The sequence below is a fragment of the Anabrus simplex genome, chromosome 8 (genome assembly GCF_040414725.1).
Source record: "Anabrus simplex isolate iqAnaSimp1 chromosome 8, ASM4041472v1, whole genome shotgun sequence".
NCBI classification, from domain to species: domain Eukaryota; kingdom Metazoa; phylum Arthropoda; class Insecta; order Orthoptera; family Tettigoniidae; genus Anabrus; species Anabrus simplex.
In genome coordinates this window covers 213,192,394-213,219,470 of record NC_090272.1, presented here as the reverse complement: position 1 = coordinate 213,219,470, position 27,077 = coordinate 213,192,394, and the positions used below count along the sequence as shown (strand labels likewise).

General features: G+C 39.7%; 1 protein-coding gene across 1 annotated transcript in view; it reads right to left on the bottom strand.

Moving 5' to 3' along the window:
• Positions 1–27,077, bottom strand: part of LOC136878992 (cingulin-like protein 1) — a 217,113-nt gene that overhangs the window by 144,341 nt on the left and 45,695 nt on the right. The window contains exons 5-6 of the mRNA XM_067152662.2: positions 5,961–6,083; positions 5,405–5,605 (exon numbers count right to left, since the gene is read on the bottom strand). Of these exons, the coding sequence (XP_067008763.2) occupies positions 5,405–5,605; positions 5,961–6,083 (324 nt within the window). The remainder of the gene's footprint in view (positions 1–5,404; positions 5,606–5,960; positions 6,084–27,077) is intronic.

Sequence of the window (27,077 nt, the reverse complement as noted above, 5' to 3'; positions counted from 1 at the left end):
TCCCTGGAGTAATAGGTGCCATCGACTGCACACATATACCTATACTGTCTCCTGGTGGACATAATGCAGAAGTTTTCCGCAACAGAAAGTCCTATTTCTCAATTAATGTACAGACTATTTGTGATGCTAATTTACTAATAAGGAATATTGTTGCTAGATGGCCTGGATCGGTTCATGACAGTTTTATTTTTGATAATTCTGAAATAAGAATGAAATTTGAGACGGGAAGAATCCAAGACGGACATCTCCTAGGGGATAATGGATATCGGCTAACACGTTTTCTTCTTACGCCATTCTTAAATCCACGAAATCAAGGCGAGGAAAACTACAACATAGCCCATATTAAGACAAGAAACACCGTTGAACGACAATATGGAGTATGGAAAAGGAGATTTCCGGCCTTATCACTGGGTTTAAAAACAACAGTAACAACATCTTTGTCTGTCATAGTGGCTACCGCTGTGCTACATAATATTGCTATGCAAACAAAGGAAGATGAACCCCCGGAAGATGAAGTACTCCATCACTATCTAGAAGAAAAAAGACGACTTAACAGGAATTATTTAGTCTTTGAGGAAATTAATGTAGGCCTACCTGGCTTAGCTGATCAAGATGGTCCTCCAGTTGTTAATCGGAACAGAATCGTTGAAAACCATTTCCGTTAAGACACTGCTTTAAAAGTGGAATACATTTAAAACACACGAGTTCTGTATCACTAATATTACAAAAACAAGCACACACTTTATTGTTTTCTATAGCATATAACAGGCAATATTTAATGTGACTGTATGTTTGTTACTAATAGGTCATTGGTTAATAATGTTACTTAAGTTTATAGGTTAATACATTATTACGTTATTATTATTATTATTATTATTAAATTTAGTCTATTGTTTCTTCAAATAAAAGGAAAGTTTTGCCTCTAGCACTGCACTTCTCAGTTTTTCATTTTCTTGCTTAATTTTTTCGGTTTCTTTTTTCATGTGTATTAAGGCTAGTTCTTCGTTATGCCTTAATTGCAGCATCTCTAATTCTTGCTTGCAGAGATCCCTTCTTGCTTCTGACAATTCAACAACTTTTTCACGAGCTTTCAATGCTTCTGATTTCTTTGTCTTCTTAAAAGAAGGTCGGTTTCTTGATGCCCACGATATCTTGCTACCGCTAGTTGATGGTGGAAGGTCATGGATTGTATTCGGGACCGTTTCTTCACTGGTAGGAATAAGGATCTCTGTACTAGGTTCTTCTTCAAACGTCACCAGTACATTGCATGGTTCAATAGTGTTGCTACTGGATGCGGTTAGGCCTATGTATGCAGAGTCGCTATCCAAGTTGTTGGGAAGAGGCTCTACTTGGTCCCTGATTATTTCTAGGAGTTGTGATGATGTTTGATCTAATGAAGGGGTTACAGCAACTCCACCTCCAGTTTTAAACATATTCACTTTATCCTGGCATCTTTTTTGCTTAGCCCTTCTTTTGCAGTTGTCATAAAACATTTTCAGTTGTTTCACTGACCTCTTACAAACAAATTCATGAGAATTAAAACAATTTGCAAGTTCTATCCACGCTTTCTCTTTATCACGCAACGTTATGCCATCGGTTTTCTTGTTTTCGATTGTCTCTTTCCTTTCGGCAACAAGACTCACGAACAAACTCTTCTCGTCTTCAGAGAATTTGGATCCTCTCTTCTTTGACGAAATATTATTATTATCTTCCATTTTTGAGACCACTCTTACAACAGAAAATTAAATTACAAAACAAGTCTATTTTCAGCCACGGCTCAGTACTTCAACTATTAATCGAGAAATGGCAATCCGAACGTACGATAAAACTCGATATAACGTCGCTTTGAAATGCGAGATCGTGTCAAAATAAACGGAGCGTCTATTCCAGCTCACTAGTGATGATGAAATGTAAAAGGTTTTGACGAAGCGTCAAAAAGAAACGGGTCGTCATTTTTGACAGCCGTCAAGCATATTATGACAAAGCTTGGTGAAACCGGCCAGTAGAGTGATACCTTCCTCACAGAGAACTTGTTATAGAGCATGTAGGAATTGTATAATATCATTTCAAACACATGAATTCCTAGTTTCCGATACCACTTCGTTGTTTTTCTAGTGAAAGGATAGTAGGAAATCATTTGGTCGTGGCGATCTGTGCCTGACATATGTCTATTATACTCCACTATTGCTTTAGGCTTCAGTTTTTTGGCCCCTCTCTTGTTGCTGACCTCCACCATGTCAAGCTCATATTCTGTGGAAATGAATCGTACCTCGCGCTTATCCCGCCACTTTCCCACGGCTATGCCGTTAGCATAAGAGCAGACAACTTCTCCAACTTTTAGTTTGCACTCAACTACGCTGGCTGGTGTTTCCCTCCAGCCAACTCTGAGCGTACCAGTAGAATGTGTCCCATTACTGAGAAGAGTAGCAGATAAAGAATAGCTATTATAGAAATTGTCCATATAGAGTGCATGTCCTAAATTTAGCCGGCCTTGCATAAGATGGAGCACTACATTTGCAGCATGGCCTTTCCCACCTAAGTCGTCTGTTATCCCGGTGTAGACAGTAAAATTTATAACTGTTCCATCCGGCTCCGTGAGCATATACAGCTTTATGCCGTATTTATGTCTCTTATTCTTTATGTATTGACGAAACATCAGCCTACCACGCCACAACATCATGGATTCGTCAATACACAGCTCCCTACCAGGTTCATAAACCTCTTTCATTTTATCATTGAAGTACTCGATCATTGGTCGTATTTTATACAAACGATCTGTTGGTTTTGGATCTCCCTCAGCTGGGTTTCTTGCGAAATGGAGGCACTTCAGTAGAAGTAGGAACCTGTTTCTATTCATATAGTTCCAAAAACATGGAATGTTGAATAACCTGTGCGTTTTCCAGTAGTCCCTAATACGAGACACTTGCACAACACCCATGTGAAACATAAGTCCTAAAAATACACGGAACTCATCCACGGTGACATCGTACCAGTCAGTAATCCTTGACTTTTCAGTGATATTTCCTCGCAAAAATAACTCTTCTGCAAATGCATTACATTCAGTGACAATGCTATTCAGCAAGTTGTCATCTACAAGCAAGCGAAAATAATCAATAGGTTTTGCGTCACTTGGCAGTGGAACCTTCATTCCTGGCCGACCAATAAAGTTTATTTGTTTCATTGAGGACGAATCTGAACTCCAAGAAATGACCCCTGAAATATTGCCCGTGTTATTTGGCGGGAGATTTATAGATGAGATATTACTTACGTCTTCCTCATCTTCTGTAATGTGAGAATTGGGAGTAGACGATCGACACACACATCCGTGATTAAAATTCTCACTCAGGTGGCTACAGTCACTGTTCACACTGTCATCACTTTCATCACTGTCGTCACTATCAATGCTGTCACTGTCACTAGCGTTCAGGAGAGCTTCCAGGCTATCATCATTAATTGCAAATCGCCTGTTTATCCCGCCAAGACGGGGTTTCTTCCGGTGAGAAGATTCTGAAACTTCACTGTTCTTTCTTGACATCGCAGAAATGTACGCCGACTTTTAATGGCTACAGCGATTGTAACTAACAACTGATCTGATGCCCGGATGGCGCATATGTTTAATAACACCTTAACAATGCGCAGACAAGATGTCTGTTTGTTTACATACAAATTGGCGGAAATACGAGCTTTAATATTTGGCGCGGAGTGTGACGCACGTGTGTCGTCATCGGCACTGAGTGAAAGTGGAGTCATGACGCATATGTGTCGTCATCGGCCGCGAACGTGTTAAAAAATGATTGATCGAGGATTTAGCGTTGATGGGTCTGGAATTTCTGGACGGTTGATCCGGGAAATCGTTTCTTCGAGGAACGGATAATGCGGGACTTTCACAACGTGATTTAATTACGATGCTCTCGGGACCACGTAATTTGAACGCATATTCCGGGAAAACGTACTTTCCAGGAACGGATAATCGAGGTTCCACTGTATGGAGAAGACAACATCACAGTAAGTGAAGAGTTGGATGCAAGAAACAGCATTTGTGTGAAGAAGTTGGATGTTACAAGTTATAAATCTCATTTGAAGTTGGATGTGCCAACAAGTGTAAATCTTACTGATTATGCCAACGTGAACTGTGATGTGTTAGTGGAAAAGGAAATCACTGAAGAAGAGATTGTGGCAGATATTATAGCCTCAAGGTGTTCAGCAGAGTTTGACTCTTGTGCAGGCAACAAATATGGCACATAGTCTTCACGATTTTCTTCTGTCATGAAGTGATGTGCCAGAATCTGTGTTAAATTCAAGAACAGTGGTGGCTGACTACCTTGAATATTTGTTTGTATCTGGGAGTGTTCAGAAGAAAAGCAAAGACTTTTTCGAAAAATAAAGTCGAGGAGATAATTTACCGGTAGGGGATAAAATTTGAGATGCTGAAATCTTCCTGCAAGTACCCGTACTCTATATCATTACTTCATGTAAATATATGTATCCTAATTTTCCTCTCATTTAACAAATATAGTATTAAGGTTTTTTAATGTGTAAATTCATGTTGAAATAATGTAGATTCTTCAACAGGTTTAGCAATGGACAAGTTCTTAAGAATTGACTTATTTCACTATAACAAATTAATTTCTGAGTTCACCAACATTTTGTTATACTGATATTTTACTGGAGCCGGCCCCGCGGTGTAGGGGTAGCGTGCCTGCCTCTCACCCGGAGGCCCCGGGTTCGATTCCCGGCCAGGTCAGGGATTTTTACCTGGACCTGAGGGCTGGTTCGAGGTCCACTCAGCCTACGTGATTAGAATTGAGGAGCTATCTGACGGTGAGATGGCGGCCCCGGTCTAGAAAGCCAAGAATAACGGCCGAGAGGAAGAGTCGTGCTGACCACACGACACCTCGTAATCTGCAGGCCTTCGGGCTGAGCAGCGGTCGCTTGGTAGGCCAAGGCCCTCCAAGGGCTGTAGTGCCATGGGGTTTGGTTTGGTTTGGATATTTTACTGTATGTGGATCAAACCCAGTTTTTCAGCTAGATGCCTTTCATGACATCAACCCAATGTGGGGGGATGAATTGGATATTGTGTGTTTCAGTGGTAGCTGGTAGTGTGGTGTGTTGTATGTAGGTGAAGATGTGTATTTAGACGAACTCAAGCACCCAGCCTCCGAGGTAGAATAATTAACCAGACACTGTTAAAGCCGCTATGCTGACCATTCAGCCAAGGGAAGTACCAGCAGCAAACCATATTGCCAGGAGACTTTCCTCTATCTTCTGTAACATTACTTTATCTCTGTTCTAAGAAGTCTTTAATATCAAGAAGCACAACTCTTAATGAACAGCTTGGCTTTTCTTTTTCACAGAATTGAGAGAAATATCACTATCCACAAGTTAAATAAAATAAGGGCTTTACCTTCGTTTCTGACACTCTGGTCACTGTCAGAAGCACAGAACTCTTCCGAGTCAAATCCTGTGTCTTGAGAGCTTAGGCTGTTCACTCCATCAGGGGACAACAGCATTCGCTCCAGCAGCTCCCCATCGCTGCTTTTCTTGGGGTTCACTTGCCTCTTCCACTGCTTCAACAACCTCAGTTTGTAGTACTTTGGTAGGAGATCTGGAGAACGCGTGCACATTTAAAACCCAGTTACGAGAGAAGAAAAAAATGACCTAAAAGTAATTCTAATAAAGTACAGTATATTCCGAATAAAGGCGGTGGTGATTATTTTAAGAAGAAGTATGATTTGGTAACCATCCTCTCTTAACAATCTAAATGTAAACAAATTACAAATAAACATAAAATATACATTCAATTAAAAGGCTTAGAAAAAGAAGGAAAAAGCAATACATACTTGATTTTCAAAAGGCCAAAATGGACACTAATGCATCAAAAGAAAACCCAAGATTCCTCAATAACAGAACACTTGTCCTGTATTTTAATTTCAGATCTGGTAACCCAGTGAAATACTTACTAGCATTTTGGAGGATTTCACACAGCTTGATAGAATGATGAACAGTCCTTAGGTTCTTCTTGAGGAGATTCTCTCTCTCTGCTTTGACTGCAGTCAGCTCCTTCTTCACTGCAGCAATATTTCCTAGAAAAGAATATTTTCATCAAAAAACTTCCCTTAAATTGAAACACGGTGCAGTACTTGAATAAAACTTAGCAAATGTTTCTCATAATTAATCCAATTAAAATAATGCATAGTATTAGTCGGCTGATGAGCGACTACCACCAACAGTGAGGGTAACGACTTGCTATAAATAAAGTGACTCAATCTCATCCCAAGTAGTACAGAAACGTCCACCGCAACAAAACAGCAACAACACTGCCATTATTCATATGGAGTGAACTGCTACGAAAGATCAGGTTTACTTTCCTTAACTACTGGGTTGGCTAATGGAACCGTAGCTCTTCGTAAAGTAGCAACGCCTCCAAATAAATCACGCAAAGTGATCTTTTCTTGGAGCTGAAAGACCCCACACATTTTCATATTAAAAAAAAAAAAAAAGGAAATCTATTGTTACCTGCAAGTCCCGTGGTAGCCCCTTTCGATACTTTCAGGAAGGGACAAGTGACACATGACCTTTGACCTCCCAGCCGGCTTGTAGGGTTTACATTGTTTATGTTTTCTTCGATCTTTGACTTACTTCAGGCTGATGATGACCTATTACTAGGTCGAAACTAGTCCCTATGTAATTTTCATTTTGTATTGAAAAGGTTGACCAATAATAATATATTATTTTACTCTATTGTAGGGTGGAGCCGGCCTTTCTGTGTATTCTCGTCGGCCGGCTTACCTGCAAGTTTCTTGGAGATTAAATGGGAATGTTCTGCCTCTAGTCGCCTCGCGAAAATCTGACTCAAATCACCTGAGCTATAAAAAGGTAGGCTGGCCCCGGACAGTCAGTCAGTGTTGGACTCCATGTGAGACTCACTGTGTTGGGGTTCGGTGTCTGGGCTGAGGGCGACAGAGGTGTTGGCTGTTGCTAGTGTTCCACTGAGGCCTGAACCAGGAGCTGTTGTTGTGGTGTCGGAGAGCCCAGTGAGTGGGTGGGCTGGAGACGACGGAATAGAAGACTGTACTGTGTGTTTGTGTATTTCTGTGGACTGAGGCTCGGCGTGCGTCAGCAAGGGAAGCTGATATCGCGATTGTGAAGGCAAATGAACCTGTATTAATCTTCGCTGTTGTGAGTACAGTCCTGCATCTGAATACTGTTGAGCTATTTAGTTGTTCACTTAATGTGACTGTGGATTACGGGACTGTCTGTGGAGTCGAACCAACAAAAAGTCACCGTGTTTCGAGTGGTCCGTAGCCCTGTATACAGATCCAATGGTCTACACACAGCTGCTGTATGAGGTGATTAGAAGTGAAAGTAATGATTAACCGTCTGCAGGTATAGCAACAGGCTGGAGCACTTGTTGTGCTGTGAGGGAGAGACTTGTCAATAGACAGCAATTAATGAGTGTGGCCATTCATGGTGAATGAGAATTGAGTGTGTACATGTGTGTGTGCGCACTCATTGGGTCTTTCTGAAATAAATTAGAGTAATGAAACAGACAAAGTTTTATTCGTAACACCATGGAAAGCCAAAGGCGCTGCTATTTTTGCGTAATTCTGTGATCAGCTTAGCAGGTGGTGGTGGTAGTGATTATTGTTTAAAGAAGAAGTACAACTGGGCAACCATCCTCTATATAACACTAATCACAGAGGCAAAGTGGAAGGGATACGACACTTCGAAAAATGAAGGTATCGGGCAAAGAAAGACAAGGGCCACGAAGGGCGTGAAGATGAAAGACTCCCTAGCCCTCGGAAACCTAATAGCGTTCAGCTTAGCAGGACATTTTGATATGGCATCTTGTTGTCATAAGAGCAATACTGTTTTCATAACGTGGAATGACCTATAGTCCTATAAAAATGGAAATTTCACATACACTACAGTACTCAACAGAGCAGGCCCTAATAACTTTTTTAAAACCAAGTTAAACATTCATTGCGTAAAACGACCCGCATTATTCGTTGTTGAGTTTGTTACCAAGAAGGAAGGTAGCAAGAGGAACAGTATGGGTTTAGAAGCGGAAGATCTACAGCGGACCAATCTTCAGCATGATTCAATTTGACGCAAGCGTGATAAATTGATAATAACTTGAAAACAATATTCTCTCACCTATGGGTAAATAATGCAAGTATCAAGCTCGAATTATTATTCTTATTTTACAATTATTATTATTATTATTATTATTATGACTTGCAATGTATGGCTATGAAGTGTTTACATCCTGTTAGTATTATTATTATTATTACATCATACGTACATACGATATGATCGCGTTGTTTGTGAGGTTATGTAACGAAACATGTGCTGTACATAAATATTTATGAGTTCAGTTGATGTAAATTAATATTATAGAATTTACTATTACCTGTATATGATGTGTAATCCGCTACAGAATTGTGAAACACACTGTAACATCCAGAATGGCTCTAGATCAGACGAGATGATGGTAGAATATTCTGTACATTGTAACCATGTTGTTAGGCACTTGAGAATATACGAGAAGGTATTTTTGTAACATATCTTTCTAGATGCCTGGCCAGGCACCTATATAAAGAGGTGATATTGATGGTAGAGACGAGTTATTGTTTAGTAGGAGTTTCACTGGTGAACACGTGCTGTGGTTAGGCTGACATGCCGATGTAGGCAGTCGGTGGTCAACTGTTTCAACTGTGTTTTTAAGTTATAACCTCCAGGTGCTGTGATAGGTAGTTGTTAAAATGTTGATGTTTTTGGAGTGAAGTGTTTTGTTGTGTTGGCTGTGATTTACGTTATGTGTATTTAAGGTATTCATATACGTTTCATTAAAAAATCCATAATTTTACACCTAAACTTTTAAAATTTTGTTAGTAGTTAACAGGAAGGTAAATGAAGACTGTTATGCTGTAAGATCGCCGAATTTATCATTTAAGGGCTGTCCAAGAATTTTTTTGTTAACAAAAATAACACGTTTTTGAGACTACCTAGCAACTACAAAAATGCATTTATTTTAATATTTATTTCGCCGAACTGTTATCATTAGTGTTCTTGATGTCCCCTACTAAATGCATTAGTTCATCACAATTACACAAAGAATTATAACACATTCATTCAAAAATAATTTTTCATTTCTTCGTACTCAGTTTTGAACGAGGACATATTCTTTCTCAGTTCTAGTACAGGACATTCCTAAATTAATTATCTTCAATTTGAGACCATTAACTTGACTTATTGTTGTTCAAACCTGAAAAGAAAACAATTTTTAGTTTTGAGTAAATTAAGTTTAAAGTTTTGTATTATGATTAGACCTCTTTTCTTTTTACCTGAAAGTATTAGAATTCTCCCGCTCCCTCTTCAAAATTCTTGTCCTATTTCAGCTTTCTTCTTCCCGTGAGGTACCTCCTTCGCTGTCTTTGTTCAGCAGTGCTCTGAAGCTGACTTCTGCGTACTCATGCCTCATCAGCTTGTGACACTCCTGATGCTGAGTACATATCAGGCAAAACCTTCATTCTTCTTAAAACCTGTATTTAACCTTTTTTCCACAATTAAAGTGTAAAACTGCATCCATGACACCCAGTTTGAGACTGGTCAGCCCCACATATATATCTTTTCTACACCTCTTCCATACCATACCATTGAATGACCCATTGGTATTTTGAGTAAAACCATGAAGACATTTTGATAACATTTTTGGATTACAGAGCCTTTCATACACAGGCTTCATTGCATGTAGGACTTCTAGTGGTATTCCTGCTTTATGCTTATAATTATCAAGTACATTGCCAGCTTTGACTCGTTGGTATGAACACCAACTGTCTGTTCATATAGGGCACCCGTGATGGGAAGGCCTGTCTTTATGGGCAGTCAAATGATACAATGTTGCCCATATAGCATTTGTCATATCTTTTATGAAACCGTAGTTGAAATGCAAAGCAATTTCAAAATAATTCTGACACTTGTCTATCAGTGCTCCAGTTAATTTGCCTCTACCACCCATCTTTTTGTTATGTTGTACAATTTTTCTAAGAGCTGTCCCTAAACGCTTTTGGTAGTGGCCCACACATTCCGGTATATTGACTTCTTTACCATTGTATGGATTGGAATCAAACACTGCTTTGTAACTTTTGGAATCCCCATCCCCATAGACATCTGCATACTCCACACCTCTACTCTCACTTGAGCGAGAACATATTTTTACTGTTCCATATTCGGCGAAGACCCACTGTAATTTTTGGCACAGATTGCAGCATGATCAACCTTCCAACCTAAATAGGATGGGGAATGCTTATCATTTGAATGCTTCTTACATCCAATACAGTTTCTGGGCATTATCTCAACAACGAATATACATCCAAATGCACACAGGTAAACAGGCAACGTGTCAATATTTTCACTCAAAACATGCAGGTATGGAAATCATGGAAGCTGTCATTACCAAAGAGTATTACTGCTGCATACAAAGAATACGCATGTGGAGCCATCTATGGAGAGCTATTCTGTAACAACAAGCGCCAGACTTGAATTAAAACATTGAAAGGAACCATGAAATTCTCCGTGCAGCGAAGCCAAGCCCACCTCAGACCGAGACACGGCTGCACTGTTCCCTTTAAATCACTTTTCTGAGCATATTTATGCACGAAACCTATAAGAATGAATGAATATTTTCTTAAATTAGAAGAATTAAGCTTTCATCAGGAAACAAAAATGAAAAAGTGAAAATTCTGTCCAAATACGTCATTTCAAACGTATATGAATACCTTTGTAAATAATTGTGAATAAATCAATGTACACAAGTGGACAGCATTTTGTGTGCGTCACTGTGGACACAATAAATTAATGGAAAAGAATTGGGAATATGGAAAAGATCTGGTCATGACATTCATAGATCTAACAAAGACATATGATAGTGTACCCAGGAAAAATATTTGGGAAACCAGGGTCAAAAAGATACTGGGTGCACAAACTGTAGAAATGGTGCAAGCAATATAAAAAAAACTGTCAGCAGTGTACAGACTGACAAAATGGTTTAGAAATGAAAGTGGGGAGTGTGCTGTCACTTATTTTGTTTTTTGGTCTTTTTTGTTTGTTTGGTTGGTTATGCACAAAACTGTAAAGGAGACAAAGGAAGCATTTGGGAATACGACAATGAAGTTATCACTATTTGCAGATGATACTGCGGTCTGAGGAACAAACAGGAAAGAAGTACAACAACAAAACTTGATGCACTGAACAAAAAAACTGAAAAGTATGGTATGAAAATCAGCGTAGAGAAAAGCAAGAACATGGTGATATCAAAGGAGGAAAAAGAAAAGGGAAAGGCATTGTGAAAATTGGTAGCCAGAGCCTTGAAATTGTTGACAGTTTCAAATACCTAGGGGGTGAATTAATGCAGAATACAAGGCTGGACATGGATATTAGCAAGAAGATGCAACAGTGCAATACATTCTACCAGAGTATAAGAAACCCTCTCTGGAATAAGGAAGTAACAAGGTAGTGTAAAGATTACAATTTGTTTTATCTTGCAATGACACAGATAGGTCTAGAAGGTCTGAAGTGTAAAGAAATAATGTACAAAATGTATTATACACCCATACTGACTTATGTGGCTGCGACCTGGACACTGACAAGTAGAGAGGAGAGTAGATTTCAAGCCAGCGAAATGAAATACCTAAGTATAACAGGAAAGACAAGGCAAGACAGATTGAGAAAGGAAGTTGCGAGAAAGGAGGCCAGAATGGAAAATCTAAATGAGAGAATTGATGAGTAAATTTAAATGGTTAGGACATGTAAAGAGGATGGAGGAGAAAAGAATACCAAAAGAGATGATGGAGATGAAATTCGAGGGAAAGAGAGCGAGACCTACAACAAGGTGGACAGATTCGATAAAGAGGTGTGCAAGTAGAAGAAACTTGGAATAGGACAAAATAATGGAAGAGGAATGGTGGAAGGAGAGAGGAAGGTGTAAAAGTGCCATAAATGCCCCAACCCGACAGGAGCAGGATAACGGAAAAAGAAGATGATGATACAAATAGATTACAACATTGTGTGGCCTTACGTATGTGAGGAATAGTCAAGGTTGTCATTCAGAACAAATAAGAATTGGAGGAAAAGAATCGCAAGACAGAGGCGAAGCAGATAGAATATTCACTTGAGCTAAAATAAACAAGTACTATCTGCATACGACGAGAAGTTGCGGCAACTTGTAGGTACGGCAGGAGTAACAGATACTATGATACTATACTCTTAGCAACAAACATCAGATGTGACAGACAGCGCGAGCTCTCTGAGTCAATGCATACTCCCTATCAAACTGTTCACTATGCCATAAATACAGTAAATGTAGAACTAAGGTACATTGCTCTACCACTTTGAAACTTCACAACAGCACCTCAGTTTGCAACAGTCACTGCAGACGGAACGGATGTTTATTGTCAGGCCTCGAGACAGGCACATGCGCAGCGGCAGCCCTGCTTACACCTCGCAACACTTACCACGCGTCCATGATACTTCTCCTCAAGGCGACCATAGTATACACCTATTTAATGTCAGCGCAAAGATTTCTGGCAAGTGTCTAGGATAATTTGGATGTAAATAATCCACAAAATTTCCCTTTTTTTTTTTTTTTTGCTAGTGGCTTTACGTCGCACCAACACAGATAGGTCTTATGGCGACGATGGGATAGGATGGGCCTAGAAGTTGGAAGGAAGCGGCCGTGGTCTTAATTAAGGATCTTGATACAATGCCCCATAATTCCCGTTTCTTGTTTATGTACATACTGAATGTGAAACAAGAATAATACAATGAACAAATTGCAAGAACTTTATGTGATGAGCACACCATTTAAAACTTTTACATCGGTATGAAGGATAAAAGAATTAACTTGTATTGGAAGTTTGGCATCACTTCTTGCATACGAGGCGAAATGTTTTGTTATAACAAATCTCTAATAATGGTTTTTAAGAGTTCGTCGCTGTAATTTGGATTTGAACTTCTTTAAGAGGGAGAGAAACTGTCTGTGAATATATGTGCTACTGAACATTGAGCAGCTTTGCTTTTCAAATTTTTAAAAAGTTTGGACTGCCTGCTGTTTAGATGAAAGAAATGGGTCTGTGTTTTGCTGGTGCCTTGAGTCAAGAAACCATCTATATATATAAAATAAGAGTTTTGTCTGTAGATTGCTCAGAATTTGAAAATAATGGTATTTCTGTATCGGTCATGTCCATAGTAACAAGAAAATGCACTTTTTACTTTTCTGTAATTTCTGTCTGTCTGTATGTATGTACACGCATCACGAGAAAACGGTTGAAGAGAATTTAATGAAAATCGGTATGTGAAGTCGGGGGATGAGCCTCTACAATCTAGGCTATAAATCATTTTACTCATGCTGAGTGAAATGGTAGTTTAGGAGAAGACCTAAAATTGAATTCTCAACTATTTATGTTATTAGTGGTCTAATGAAAATCGGTATGTGAAGTCGGGGGATGAGCCTCTACAATCTAGGCTATAAATCATTTTACTCACACTGAGTGAAATGGTAGTTTAGGGGAAGACCTAAAATTGAATTCTCAACTATTTATGTTATTAGTGGTCGTATTTTAAAGAAAATGGATATGCAAAGTTGGGGAATAAGTTACTACAATCTAGGCTATCAATAATTTTATTCACGCAGAGAAAATGGTAGTTTAGGGGAAGGCCTAAAATGCAATTCTCAAATATTTCTTATTAGAGGTGTAATCGATGAATGCTACATAACTCAGGTTATATAGTATTAAATATCCTATTCATGTCTTATACATTGTTACCGTACTGACTATGATCACAAAGATATTCATGAATTTGGATTTTTGTTATTAAGTCCATATCAGCGCCGAGTAACGAGAAAATGGGTAAACAGTATTTAATGAAAATGGGTATGTAAAGTCGGAGAAGAAGAAACTACAGTTTATGGTATAAAATATTTTACAAATCACAGAGTCGAAAGAAAACTAAATGTGAAGGTCTATAATATAGAAAGCTCATAACATTGATCAACAATAACATTACATTGACCATTGTTTGTCGTGATGTGCTTTGTGTCTTCTGTTGCCCCTCATCTCCGGTAGATAGGATTACTGCTGCGTACAGAATAGTCTTTATTTGATTTACGTCGCACCGACATAGATAGGTTTTATGGTGACGATGGGATAGGAAAGGGCTAGGAGTGCCTTAATTAAGGTACAGGCCCAGCATTTGACTGGTGTGAAAGTGGGAAACCACGGAATACCATCTTCAGCGCTGCCGACAATGGGGTTCGAATCCACTGGGCGCTGCCGACAATGGGGTTCGAATCCACTATCTCTCGGATGCAAGCTCACAGCTGCGCACCGCTAACCACACTGTCAACTCGCCCAGTCGTACAGAGTGTAACAGCCTGTCTGAATATTGATGGGAAGTAGCTGGGGAGTTAGATAACTTTCTTCTTTAGCGTGCCATTCCCCTGGTTTATAAATTTTCTGATACTACCGGTACACTGGGTCGTCATAGCATTCGGGCTATTCAATCCCTGCTCTGAGGCACTGATTGGAATGAACAGTGTGCATATTTAGCGGAATAATGGCAGATGAGTGTTCATGGCAATCTGTGGCCTGGTCATCTCAGCTCTGGAACTTTGGACTATTAGATTGGCACCGCAATCTAACCGCAGCGCTGTTCGTTAAAAGTGATAAAACATGCGGCTTTCCATTTGATTATTTTATATGAAAGCATTGCTTTTAATCGCTACATTCATACTTACGTTTTTGTAATGACGTATGTTGATTTTAGGTTAGGAAAACCACAAAGTCAGTCTTTCTGAGAATTCCGTAGCGAAGCACGGGTACATCAGCTAGTTTTCTAGAATACATACTCAAAATGGCCAGGCTAGCATTTTTATTTCTACCTCATCCACTAAGGCCTGTTGAAAAGCAAGAGCTAGATCATTAGCACATACAAACTGGCAGGAGCGAAGCTGATTCCTGGATGTGGTGCCCCTCCATAGGTAACCAGATTCAAATATCAGTCGTGAACTAAACATTCGGACTTGACCAACAGACTATCTCTTGATATCTCCTGGCACATAACACACAACAGGTGACGACTCAAGATTGACTTCACTCCAAAAGGAATACTGTTCTTAACCAACCCATGGCTGATTAAAAGCTAGTGAATTTCACAAGACAATAAGAAAATTGCCTTCATCACAGGCAACTAACAGCAACCCAGAGATGGTCTCACCTTTCATATTTACACTTTCTTAGTTTTAATTTTGTCAATATAAGTATATTTCTAGGGGTGGGTTAGTGGGTCCCTGGCAAGAAAAAACGGAAGGATTTCTCCTCTACACTACTTCAAGTATAGATTCACATAATTTTTCTATACTTTCTCGCATTACATGTTATAATTCTCATATTTTGCTCCGTACTGAATTGTACAATAAAGACAAAGAAATATTAATATTTATTTATTCCACCTATTCAATAAATAAACATTAATATTTCTCTGACTTTACATTCTCACATGCGAATTGTCACAAGAAGCAGGAGGTGGTATTGGTAATGAACACACAGCACATAAGAAGAGGAAAACCAAGCAATAAAACAAGGAAGATACATCTGAGCCAGAGAAAGAGGTATATAGCTATAATCATGAACGGGCATTTATACCGATTCACAAATTAGAAACGTTATTGATCTTCACAGAAACTACAAGAGATGGCACTGCAAGGCCAGTATTCGTTAATGCGTCACTTTTCTAATTGTAAACTTGAACGTCACTTGTACTTGGTGAGCAGTGACGCAATTCCTGTTGGAAACTTGCCATGTCTCACTCAAAGCCAATATCAGTGCCCGAAGATTAATGATTAAATAGGCTTTAGTCAAGAATGAATTAGCCTTCCTTGCTGATGCAATACAATCTCCATACACCAGCTCTTCAGTAGTCCTGGTACATGCAGTAATCAAATATACTGCATAAACATCTGAATTTGAAATATGATTCATTAGCAGCCTTTAAAACCAGGCAATAACTTTTTTTTTTTACCTAGTAGTTTAATGTTGCACTAACACATCAAAGGTTTTTGGTGATGCATGGATGGGAAAGGGCTAGGATTGGCAATGTAGTACCTTAATTAAGGTATTACCCAGCATTTGCCTGCAGTTAAAATTGCAAATCAAGGAAAACCATCTTCAGGGTTGCCGACAGTGGGATCTGAACCCGAATGCACGCATTTCAGGAAATGCATGCACAAAACGTTACTGTTGAGTGAAAAATGTAATATCCTTATGAAACTAGATCAGGCTGAGAAACTGAATGATATAGCAAACGAATAGTTTTGGATGTGCAACAATGTACATCAATAAGAACCCAGCAAAAATTGAAATTTACTATGAAGACAAGGAATAACCCTAAAGTTGGTGTCTTCAGGAATATACACAGCACATAAATTTCTTTTTATATCAAACCAGAAGTTGTAGCCGATAGAGACCAGTACTCCAGCTTTTCAGTACTGATTATTACAAGAAGGGCAACTATATCATTTTAATGAGAACAATGGATTTAATAAGTATATTACCTTATCAAAAAATGTAAATTCTTAAGGAGTATAAATTTATTGATTCCAAAAAGCTGCAAAATGATTCTGGTCTCTTCATAAATCCTAAGCATGTCCGATCTGTAAAGGTACGGCTGGATTTGAAACTCCATTAACCCCCTCAAGTCACAATAAATGGCACATTGTTGGCTGTGGAATCAGATTTAATTTGCCCACCAGTAGTTTGAGCGTACCTGTCACACAAAACATGCATAAAGTGCTAACTACTGAAGCTAGTTCACTCAAATTTCACATTCATGCCATTGAAAGGTATTGCTTACTTTGATGTATCCACAAGGGCGCACACAAAATGCTGTCACTTGCATACACAGTTTTTATTTACAGTTATTTACATGTTAAACATCAATAAACAACCATTTTTAACAACTGCCTACCACGAAGAATCAGAAGACTAAGACTGCCATCTTGCATAGGTTGACTGCTACTGTAGCATGTCGGTATAAGCAGAACACAAGTTCACAGAAACAACTCCTGTTAAACAATAACTGCACTCCACCATCGAGACTGTCTCTTTATATATGCTGCCTGGCCAGGTTTCTAGAGGGATATGTCACAACATATCTTCTCGTAAATTCTAGAGCGCCTAATAGCCTAGTTTTAATGTAAAGAACTTTCTACAACCATCTGGTATCAAAGATACGTCATTTTGGATGTTACAGTGTGTTGCACAATGTTACCTTGGATTATACATCATATATACATAAATTATATACTATTAATTATGGGTTCTTATACAGGGAGAATAATTTAAGTTTTCAGACTTCTTCTCGCCTGCCGTGGGAAGTCCCGAACGAGCGCCATATGGCTTCTGTCAACACGGCGCAGCTGTTTAGCACTCTGTCCCTCAGTTAGAAAATATTGGAATTTTAAGGTGTGTTGTGAGGTTATTATCACGATGGTTAAGATACACTATAGAGCGAAGAATATTTTTGGTCGAGTGTTATTTGCACAAGAAGAAGAGACCAGTTAAAAGGTGCCTTCGAAAATTCCGTAGATAATTTCCCGGGGCGACAGTACCATCAAAAAGTTGCGTGCATCAGCTCGTTTACAACTGGCGTAGTACTGATTCCGTAAGCAATAAGAAAAGGAAGTGAAGGAGAACAGCTCTCACACAGGAGAGGTTAGAAGATATACAGGCAAGACTCCAGGTCAGTCCACTAAGTCGCTTCGGAGAGTAGCTCAGGAAAGTGGTATTTCACCTTCTTCAGCACGTAATGCAACAAAACTGTTACGTTTACGATCTTATCAGACTCATTCAGTCCATAACATACTGCCTACAGATTTCAATGCAAGAATAAGATTTTGCAATTGGGTAATAAATAGTGTCCACGACGGTATTGTGGATCCAAACTTTCTTTTTATGAGCGACGAAGCCTGGTTTCATTTGAGTGGATATGTCAATTCACAGAACAATAGAATCTGGGATACAGACAACCCACACATTTTACAGCCGAGACCTCTGCACGATGTGAAGGCGGGTGTGTGGTGCGCTGTCAGTGCCCGACGAATTATCGGTCCGATATTTTTTCAGGACACGATTACTTCTGACCGTTATATTTACAATATTCTGGAACCATTTTTTGCTGAACTGACTGAAGAAGAGAAAAGGTTCGGCTATTTCCAGTAGGACAGTGCAACGGCCCATACGGCGCGAAGCACTATGCGACGGTTACGGGAAATGTTCGATGATCAGATCACCAGGAAAGGCTTATGGCCCCCTCGTTTGCCAGATTTAAGCACATGTGATTTTTATCTATGGGGAAATCTTAAAGGAAAAGTTTACAGGAATAATCCTCGAACTGCAGAAAAAATAAAAACTGAAATTAGGAACATTGTGCGTTCTATCGGAGTCCATGAACTACAAAGTGTATTTCGAAATCTCATTACAAGAGGTGAAGCTTGCATTGCAGCTGAAGGAGATAACTTTCAGCATCATCTGCAAATACTGGTGAGTTCAGTTTAATTTCCTAGTTGATTTATTTATTTATATATTTATTTACTACTGGCAAGTACAGAATATTTCCAAGTTGTTTTATTTATTTGTTTATTCATTTACTTATTTGTCCAGAGCATCTATGCAGCCAGTGAGTTCAGTTTCGTTTGGTTTCTATAGGCGTAATCATGCCGCTTCTTTGAGCCGACTATGCCTGCTTGTCATGGCGGGCACTGCGCTCGCTGTCTCCGCTTCCCAGCATGCCTAATCCTCGGCACTCCGCTCTGCACTTTCAAATTAATCACCCTGTATCAACTAAACTGATATTAATATATATACAGCACATGCTTCATGACATGTTGTTGTTTGAGTCATCAGTCCATAGACTGGTTTGATGCAGCTCTCCATGCCACCCTATCATGTGCTAACCTTTTCATTTCTACGTAACTATTGCATCCTACATCTGCTCTAATCTGTTTGTCATATTCATACCTTGGTCTACCCCTACCGTTCTTGCCACCTACACTTCCTTCACAAACCAACTGAACAAGTCCTGGGTGTCTTAAGATGTGTCCTATCATTCTATCTCTTCTTCTTGTCAAATTTAGCCAAATCGATCTCCTCTCACCAATTCGATTCAGTATCTCTTCATTCGTGATTCGATCTATCCATCTCACCTTCAGCATTCTTCTGTAACATCACATTTCAAAAGCTTCTATTCTCTTTCTTTCTGAGCTAGTTATTGTCCATGTTTCACTTCCACACAATGCCACGCTCCACACAAAAGTCTTCAAAAACATATTTCTAATTCCGATATCAATGTTTGAAGTGAGCAAATTTCTTTTCTTAAGAAAGCTCTTCCTTGCTTGTGCTAGTCTGCATTTTATGTCCTCCTTACTTCTGCCATCGTTGGTTATTTTACTACCCAAGTAACAATATTCATCTACTTCCTTTAAGACTTCGTTTCCTAATCTAATATTTCCTACATCACCTGCCTTCGTTCGACTGCACTCCATTACTTTTGTTTTGGACTTATTTATTTTCATCTTGTACTCCGTGACATAACCTCACAAATCATACAATCGTCTGTACTTAACTACGTAAATAATAATAATACTAATAAATGGATGTACACATTTCATAGCCACACCTCACAAGTCATAATAATAATAATAATAATAATAATTATTATTATTATTATTTGAGCTCAATATGGCATTATTTACCCACGGGTTAAAGTATATTGTTTTCAAGTTATATCAGTCTATTACACTTGCGTCAACTTACTTCCCCATACGTTATTCCTAGAATGACTGCTTTTTTTCACTTAAGATGGTTCAAACGAGCCGAAACATGTTTGAATCTGATAACTCCATCTAATGATGGAATATATGATGTATTGAATTAGGAGGATACACTCAATTTTTTACCTTTGTAAAATGCTGGCTGTGGTACAAATGTTTAGTTTGAAATAATTTCAAAACATCGCAAGTTTGCACAGTGGGCAGAATCTACATTTTCTGTATTACTGAAACACTGCCGGATCCCCAAAATGGATATACCGTGTGATTCAGTAGCCCCTTCCAATGTAGTTTCATGCAACCCGCAGTATTAATTCCGCCCTAATCTGCGGTGCCGGTATGCTCAGAAAATACAACCGGGTATTTTGGTATTTACCGCCTCATCATGACAGGACACCATAATATTATACTCGTATTAAACACTGGAAGGCATGAGTGTGCGTTCTAGATCATATGAACCTGACACGCCAGCAAAACACTAAATTGATATTGTTAAAATCTAATATGTAGGTGGTTTGAAAAGTTCTCGGAATGTACTAGAATTAAGTATCTTACCTCGGTGGAACTGCTTTTATTTTTCAACATAGTCTCCCTGTAGACTAATGCATTTGGTCCAGCGATGTTCCAATGCCTTGATCCCATCTCGAAAATGAGATTCTTCCAGGCCTGCAAAATACCTCTCCAATTCGGCTGTCAGTTCTTCCCTTGTAGAAAATCTCCGTCCACTGAGGAAAATTTTCAGCTTGGGGAATAGATGAAAGTCTGATGGTGCCAAATCAAGTGAATAAGGTGGATGTGGCAACAATTCGTACCCCAGTTCATGAAGTTTTGCCATTGCAATAACACTCGCGTGCGGCGGAGAGTTGTCCTGATGAAAGATGACATTTTTCCTTGCCAAACCAGGCCTTGTTTCGCGTATCTTTTCCTGTAGTTGGTCTAGGAGGTTTACATAGTATTGCCCCGTAATTGTTTGGCCAGTAGGAAGATAATCTATCAGCAGAATGCCTTTTGCATCCCAGAAAACTGAGGCCATGACCTTTCCGGCCGAACGCACTGCCTTTGCTTTCTTTGGTGGTGGTGAATCAGCATGTTTCCACTGCTTTGACTGCTGTTTTGTCTCTGGGTCATAGTAGTGGACCCAAGTTTCATCTGTAGTCAGAAATCGGCGCAAAAATTCTTGTTGGTTGCACTGAAAACGGGCCAGGCTTTGTTCGGACATTTCCAATCGGGTGCGTTTATTATCCAAGAGCCGCGGCACCCATCTTGCGGATAATTTTTTCATACCCAATTCTTTGGTTAAAATACAATATACCCGTTCAGAAGACATCCCTACAGCTTCAGCAATCTCCCGCACTTTCAGTCGACGATCCTCCATGACCATTTTATGCCCTTTTGCGATAAATTCTGGGGTCGTAACACTTTTTGGCCGTCCACTACGCGGATCATCATCCAAGCTCTCCCGACCAAATTTAAACTCGCTGGTCCACTTGGCAACAGTTGAAAATGAAGGAGCAGAGTCCCCCAGTGTGTTCTGAAAGTCGGCATGAATTTCCTTTGCTTTCATACCTTTCTTTACAAAGTATTTATCACTGCTCGAATCTCAATTTTTTCCATTGTCACAAATCACTACGCGGGAACAACAACAAAGAGTCGTCACTACCACACTCCTGCAGCTAGAGCACTGATGCACCAAGTGTTCACTCACAAAGGATGTGTGTTTACTGTGCGGGAACCTCATTGCTCTAGCACTGACATCTAGTGGTGATTCCGAGAACTTTTCAAACTGTCCTCATACAGGCTATAATCTGCACAATGTGCTGTGCGAAATTGCAGCGTAGTTGGTAAAGGCGTAGCGGAGAGGGCCTACATGTAAGCTGGGAGGTTTGAGTCCGGGCCGAAGATTCCATATTTTTGAAATATTTGTTTAATACGTACCGCACGTAAGTTCAATACCCGCTTTTATGCAAATTGTGAGTGAATGAATGTGTCTGTGGCCCTAAGAAGACCCGACTAGTCAGCAGGCCAGACACATACAGACCGGAAATAATAGGAACACAACTATCCTGACAAGGTTTTATCACAGCAAATGCTCGACGTGACTATTTTGGTTTATGCACATTCAGGCCTGTTGTCCCATAGATCGTCTTGCGTGCTGAAGCATTCCAGGCGTAATTGCCCGGCAGGCGTCCGTGATGAGTATGAGTAGGGCCCGGATTTAAAAAAATGCATATGCAATTGCATATTTTGAGGGTTAGTGCATATTCTAGACGTAACAGCATATTCCGGTACATAATTACTGAATTTAAGGACAATTACAAGAACTACTAAAATAAATTTGTTTTGTACCCCCCTAGCTAGTTGCCTATTTTATGTGCATCTCTCAATAGTTGGTATTTTTGACTCTCTATGTAACGGCACTTTACTTTCACAACTGATAATGGCAACAGATAACTTATGTGTGAGTAGGCGGGTCAAACATCCCTGAATTCCTTTCTCTACCACAGCAGATAATAATCTCAGGGGGTTGGGCACTTGGTCAGGACAGAAGTATCTTCAGTTCACAAGTTACATTCCATTCTAATGCCATGCATCTCATTTTTAAAAGTGTATATTCTAAAAACGCCTAAGGAAAAGAGCAGCAGAAGAGATTTACTAAATCAGTGGGTGTCAGGTAATAGGGACTGTTCAACAGATGGTGTCATTGTGTACTGTCAAGTTTGCTCAAAGGAAGTGAAATGTGAAAAGAAATTTCAGCTTGAACAGCACTCAAAAACAACTGCACGTATTAAAGCAAAGGAGAAGAACAGCACACCACAGCAACTACTTCTTACGCAGGTAAAGCCCAAGTCCTGTATTCTTAATACATTTTCAAATGATCTTTGTAGGGCTTTCGTATGCAGCAAACAATCCAGTTCTGCGATCATTTCTTGAGAAATATTGTGTAAATCAAAAAATACCAGATGAATCAACTATTAGGAAAAAATACGTACGCTATATGAATCTACCCTGGAATTGATCCGTTCTGATACTGGAGGGAACTGTGTCTGGATATCAGTGGATGAGACAACGGATTCATGTGGCCGTTACATAGCAAATTTCGTGTTTGGTAAATTACATCCAGACGAACCTGGTAAGCCACATCTTCTTGCTTGTAAAGTACTAGAGAAAACCAACCATAGCACAATAACATGATCTGTAAATGATTCTCTGCGACTATTGTGGCCATCTGAAATTGAGAATAATTGTTGTAGTGCTTAATACTGCTCACAGATGCAGCTTCGTATATGTTGAAAGCAGCAAAGGCCCTCCAAGTATTTTATCCAAAACTCATACACGTAACCTGTTTAGCGCACGGATTATACCGCATTGCAGAAGAAATACGTGCAGTTACCAGCTGTTAACAATTTAATTGAATGTGGGAAGAAACTGTTTCTGAAAGCACCAGCTCGTGTCCAGTTCTACAAAGATTGTCTACCTGAATTTCCTTTGCCACCTGAACCTGTCCTGACTAGGTGGGGGACATGGTTATCTGCAGTATCATTTTATTAGGAAAATTTTAATGAAGTGAAAGGAGTGGTTACAAGACTTGAAGATAAGCATATTGCACGTGTCCGTGATGCAAAATGTTGTGTTTAAAACCTATGCTCTTTATCAAGATGTGAATTTCATTCATGCACCTTTTTTTAAACCTACAAAAAGCCATTGAGAGTTTAGCATCTTCTGGTACTCCCCTCCATGAATCACTTGATTTCATTGAGAAAGCTGCATCTTCATTGACTTCCGCTCCAGGCAAAATTAGAGAGAAGAATCCATGCATGTTAGAAAAGGTGTTGAATTCACACCCAGGACTGAAGAAGATTAAGTTAATTAGTCAATACTTGAGTGGAACTAGGGTATCCTTGCCAGATGTATGCTCCGAAACGTTGGTGCACATGTATAAGTACTGTCCAATCACGTCAGTTGATGTAGAACGATCATTCTCAGCCTATGAACTTATTCTGATGGACGATAGACATAGTTTGTCTCCAGAAAACAATGAAAGACTACTAGTTACCTGTTGTGATGCTTCTTTTTGCAATAAATGATACCTGTAAATAGGTAAGCGAATAAAATTGCATGTTTTTAAGAGCATATCCTTATTTTCCGTGCATATATATTTTAACTTTTTAGCGCATATCTGCATGCATATATTCAGGTTTTTTTAGTGCATATCAATCGGGGCCCTAGTGATGAGTTGCCGGAGTTCGTCGGGGTTTTCCAGCGCTTGAGTGTACACAATGTTCTTCAAATGCCCCCACAATAAGTCAAATGGCATTAAATCCAGTGATCTGGTGGGCCAAGAAACAGGGCCTCCTCGTCCTATACATTTCCCTTGCAGTTCCTTGTTCAGATGGTTACAAATGGGTGAAGTCAAATGTGGCGGAGCTCCATCCTGTTACAACCACATCGTCAAACATCGTGCATGGGCACATCCTCCAGCAGTAGTGGGAGTTCCTAACACAGAAAGTGTAGGTAGTGTGGGCCCGTCCAATGGCCCTCAAAGAAATAAGGTCCAATCAGGTGATCCCCGAAGACTCCACACCACGCATCCACTCCTCATCGTACTTGATGGGTCGCCTGTTGCACCCAGTGAGGGTTGTCCGGACTCCAATAGTGCATGTTGTGGCGATTGACGTTCCCATTGTTGTGGAAGCGCGATTCATCCAAGAACAAGATGTGCCATATGAATGCTGCACTATAGTCCAACCTGACTAATAGTCACTGACAGAACTCCATTCGAGCTTTGAAATCCTGCCCATGGAGCGCTTGGTGTAGCTCCAAATGGTATGGATGAAATTTACGTTCATGCAGTATTCGCCAGACGGACAGCTGGCTGGTGCTCACCTGCCCTTGTAGTGATGTGTGGATTATTACGAGCTGCCTCCTGAACAGCCTCTTCTGTTTCACCCGATGTAACGGGCCTATCACGGGCTGGTGGCTGCTTGGAAATCATGCCTGTAGTCCTTAGGCGTCTTTCAACACGGCGGAATGTTGTAGAAGCCAGGTGTCGCTTCCGGGATACCGTTCTTGGTGCAGACATAGTGCCTCACACGTATTTTGTCTTATTTCCCCATGAATGAAGAGTATGTCAACGTATTCCTCTGTGGAAAACATACCAATGACAGCAGATATTGCATTCAGGCCCTAACCGGCACAGTATGCGCAGGTTACAAGATGAATAATAGTGTCGTTCTACTGCTTGAACGTGGGCCTGTGTTTATGTATTTAAACATCATACCGATGCAAAGATATTTGAATGATGAAGGATTCGAACCGCCGATGGCACATTCCGTCAATCGCTAGGCTAACGCCTAACCACATCCGCTACACTACACTGCTGGTAGTAAGACGAGAGTAGTGTACAAACGCCATTCGGTTCGGTGTTATAAGACATTAATTACTGCACTGTTACCTAGCTTTATGCATCGATTCCCCTCTTCATTATAGCCGGCCACGAGGCATGGCATCTTAACATAGTTACAGAGTCGAAGGATGTCTGACATGATTTCAAGGCAGCATGTTTTGCAAGCGGACGATATAACCTGTCGGTAGGGTTCAGAATCGTGTGCAAAATGTGCTCACTGGATACTAGTTCTATACAGAATGCTTGTAGGGGAATAGCCACCTTATAACCACGTCGTACGTTAGTTGGTTTGCACAAAACTACATTGGAAGGGGCAGCTGAATTGCACAGTATATCAAGAATAGGCCTATTACCTTTTTTCCCCAATTTTCAATGACGATGGTTCTTTTGCATCACACGATGCGCGCGGCACCTTTCAATCTCACTTTCTTCCATTCTCTTTGCATTCAAGTAACTTTCACTACCACCATCACTATCCTGAACACTTTCAACACTATGCCCGTACGGGATATGGGTGCACTGTTTTCCTGGCTGTGGATGTGATTCTTGTGCGTGTTTATATGCAGCTGCGCGAAGACAGTAGTTTTTCTAGTGTCCGCTAGAATGCAGCACTTATTGGGAAGTTCAAACTGGAACAAATAAAAGGGTAGTTTCTTCTTGCCATGCCCTATTGAAACACTCGATGAGGCGGGTGCTGAGCGCGCCAAATTAGTTGCGCTGTCAGCTGCGTTACTGTAGAAACATAAACTCACACCGACTCACTGATAGTGTTATCTTGGATATATTATTGGGAATAGCGGGTTCAGAAGTAGATGACAGTGATGAAAACTCTGTTTACGAACCAGGTAACATATCAAGTGATAGTTTGGGGAAGATTTTATTTTTTACATCACTTTCGAATGCAAATTTCTAGCTGCATTATTTTACTTCAAATACAAACAATAGAAATACTTCTCTCCAGAAATTTTGGCTTAGTTTCCGTTTAGACAAAGAGTCGCAGGCTGATGATTCACCTGTACCACGAAAAGGAAGTAAATAGTGGTGCAAAAAAGTGCAAGATTGGACTGTACATAGCCCAATGTTTTCAGGGCTATTATACCAAAACAAACTATTCCTAGACAGGTAAATTTTGTATTTCAAACGTAATTGTGTTTATTTGTCGATTAAACAGCCACATTAAATGATTCATTTTTATTGTTTGAGCAGGCTTATTGGTATAACTGGAATGTAAAAGTTTTTCCCAAACTTTTTGTACTTTTTTCATAAGATTAGTATAATTAAATTACATTAGATACATACTTCCTGACTGACATCTTCATTTTGGTTGGCTGACACCTTCATGTGATAAAAAAAATTAAGGCACTATGTTTCACTTTTGTGTAATAACGTATTAAAATTCAGGAAAAAGACCCAGTTCACTGCCAGTGTCAATGTGAAAATAGGGTAGTATTGAAACTAGGATTTATTTTCCAAAACGCCATTACTGCCATAATAGCCAGCTAAAACACTGTCTGCAAGTGCTTTCAAACTCTCGTCGTCATTACCATCAATACTGAATACCGATGGAAAAAAAAAAAACTTGTTCGACAATCCCAGAAAAGCAGACAGCATTCTTTACCAACAGTACATGCCTCTATTTCCTTACAGTGTGTATTGTGAGAAATTATATTGCAAAGGGAATCTAATATACGAAGTTAAGCGAGACACTGCATCACTGCGAGCTGAGCTCATCACTTGATTCATGTACGCAACCACAGTTCGTCAAATGATGCGAATGGGTTAATATCA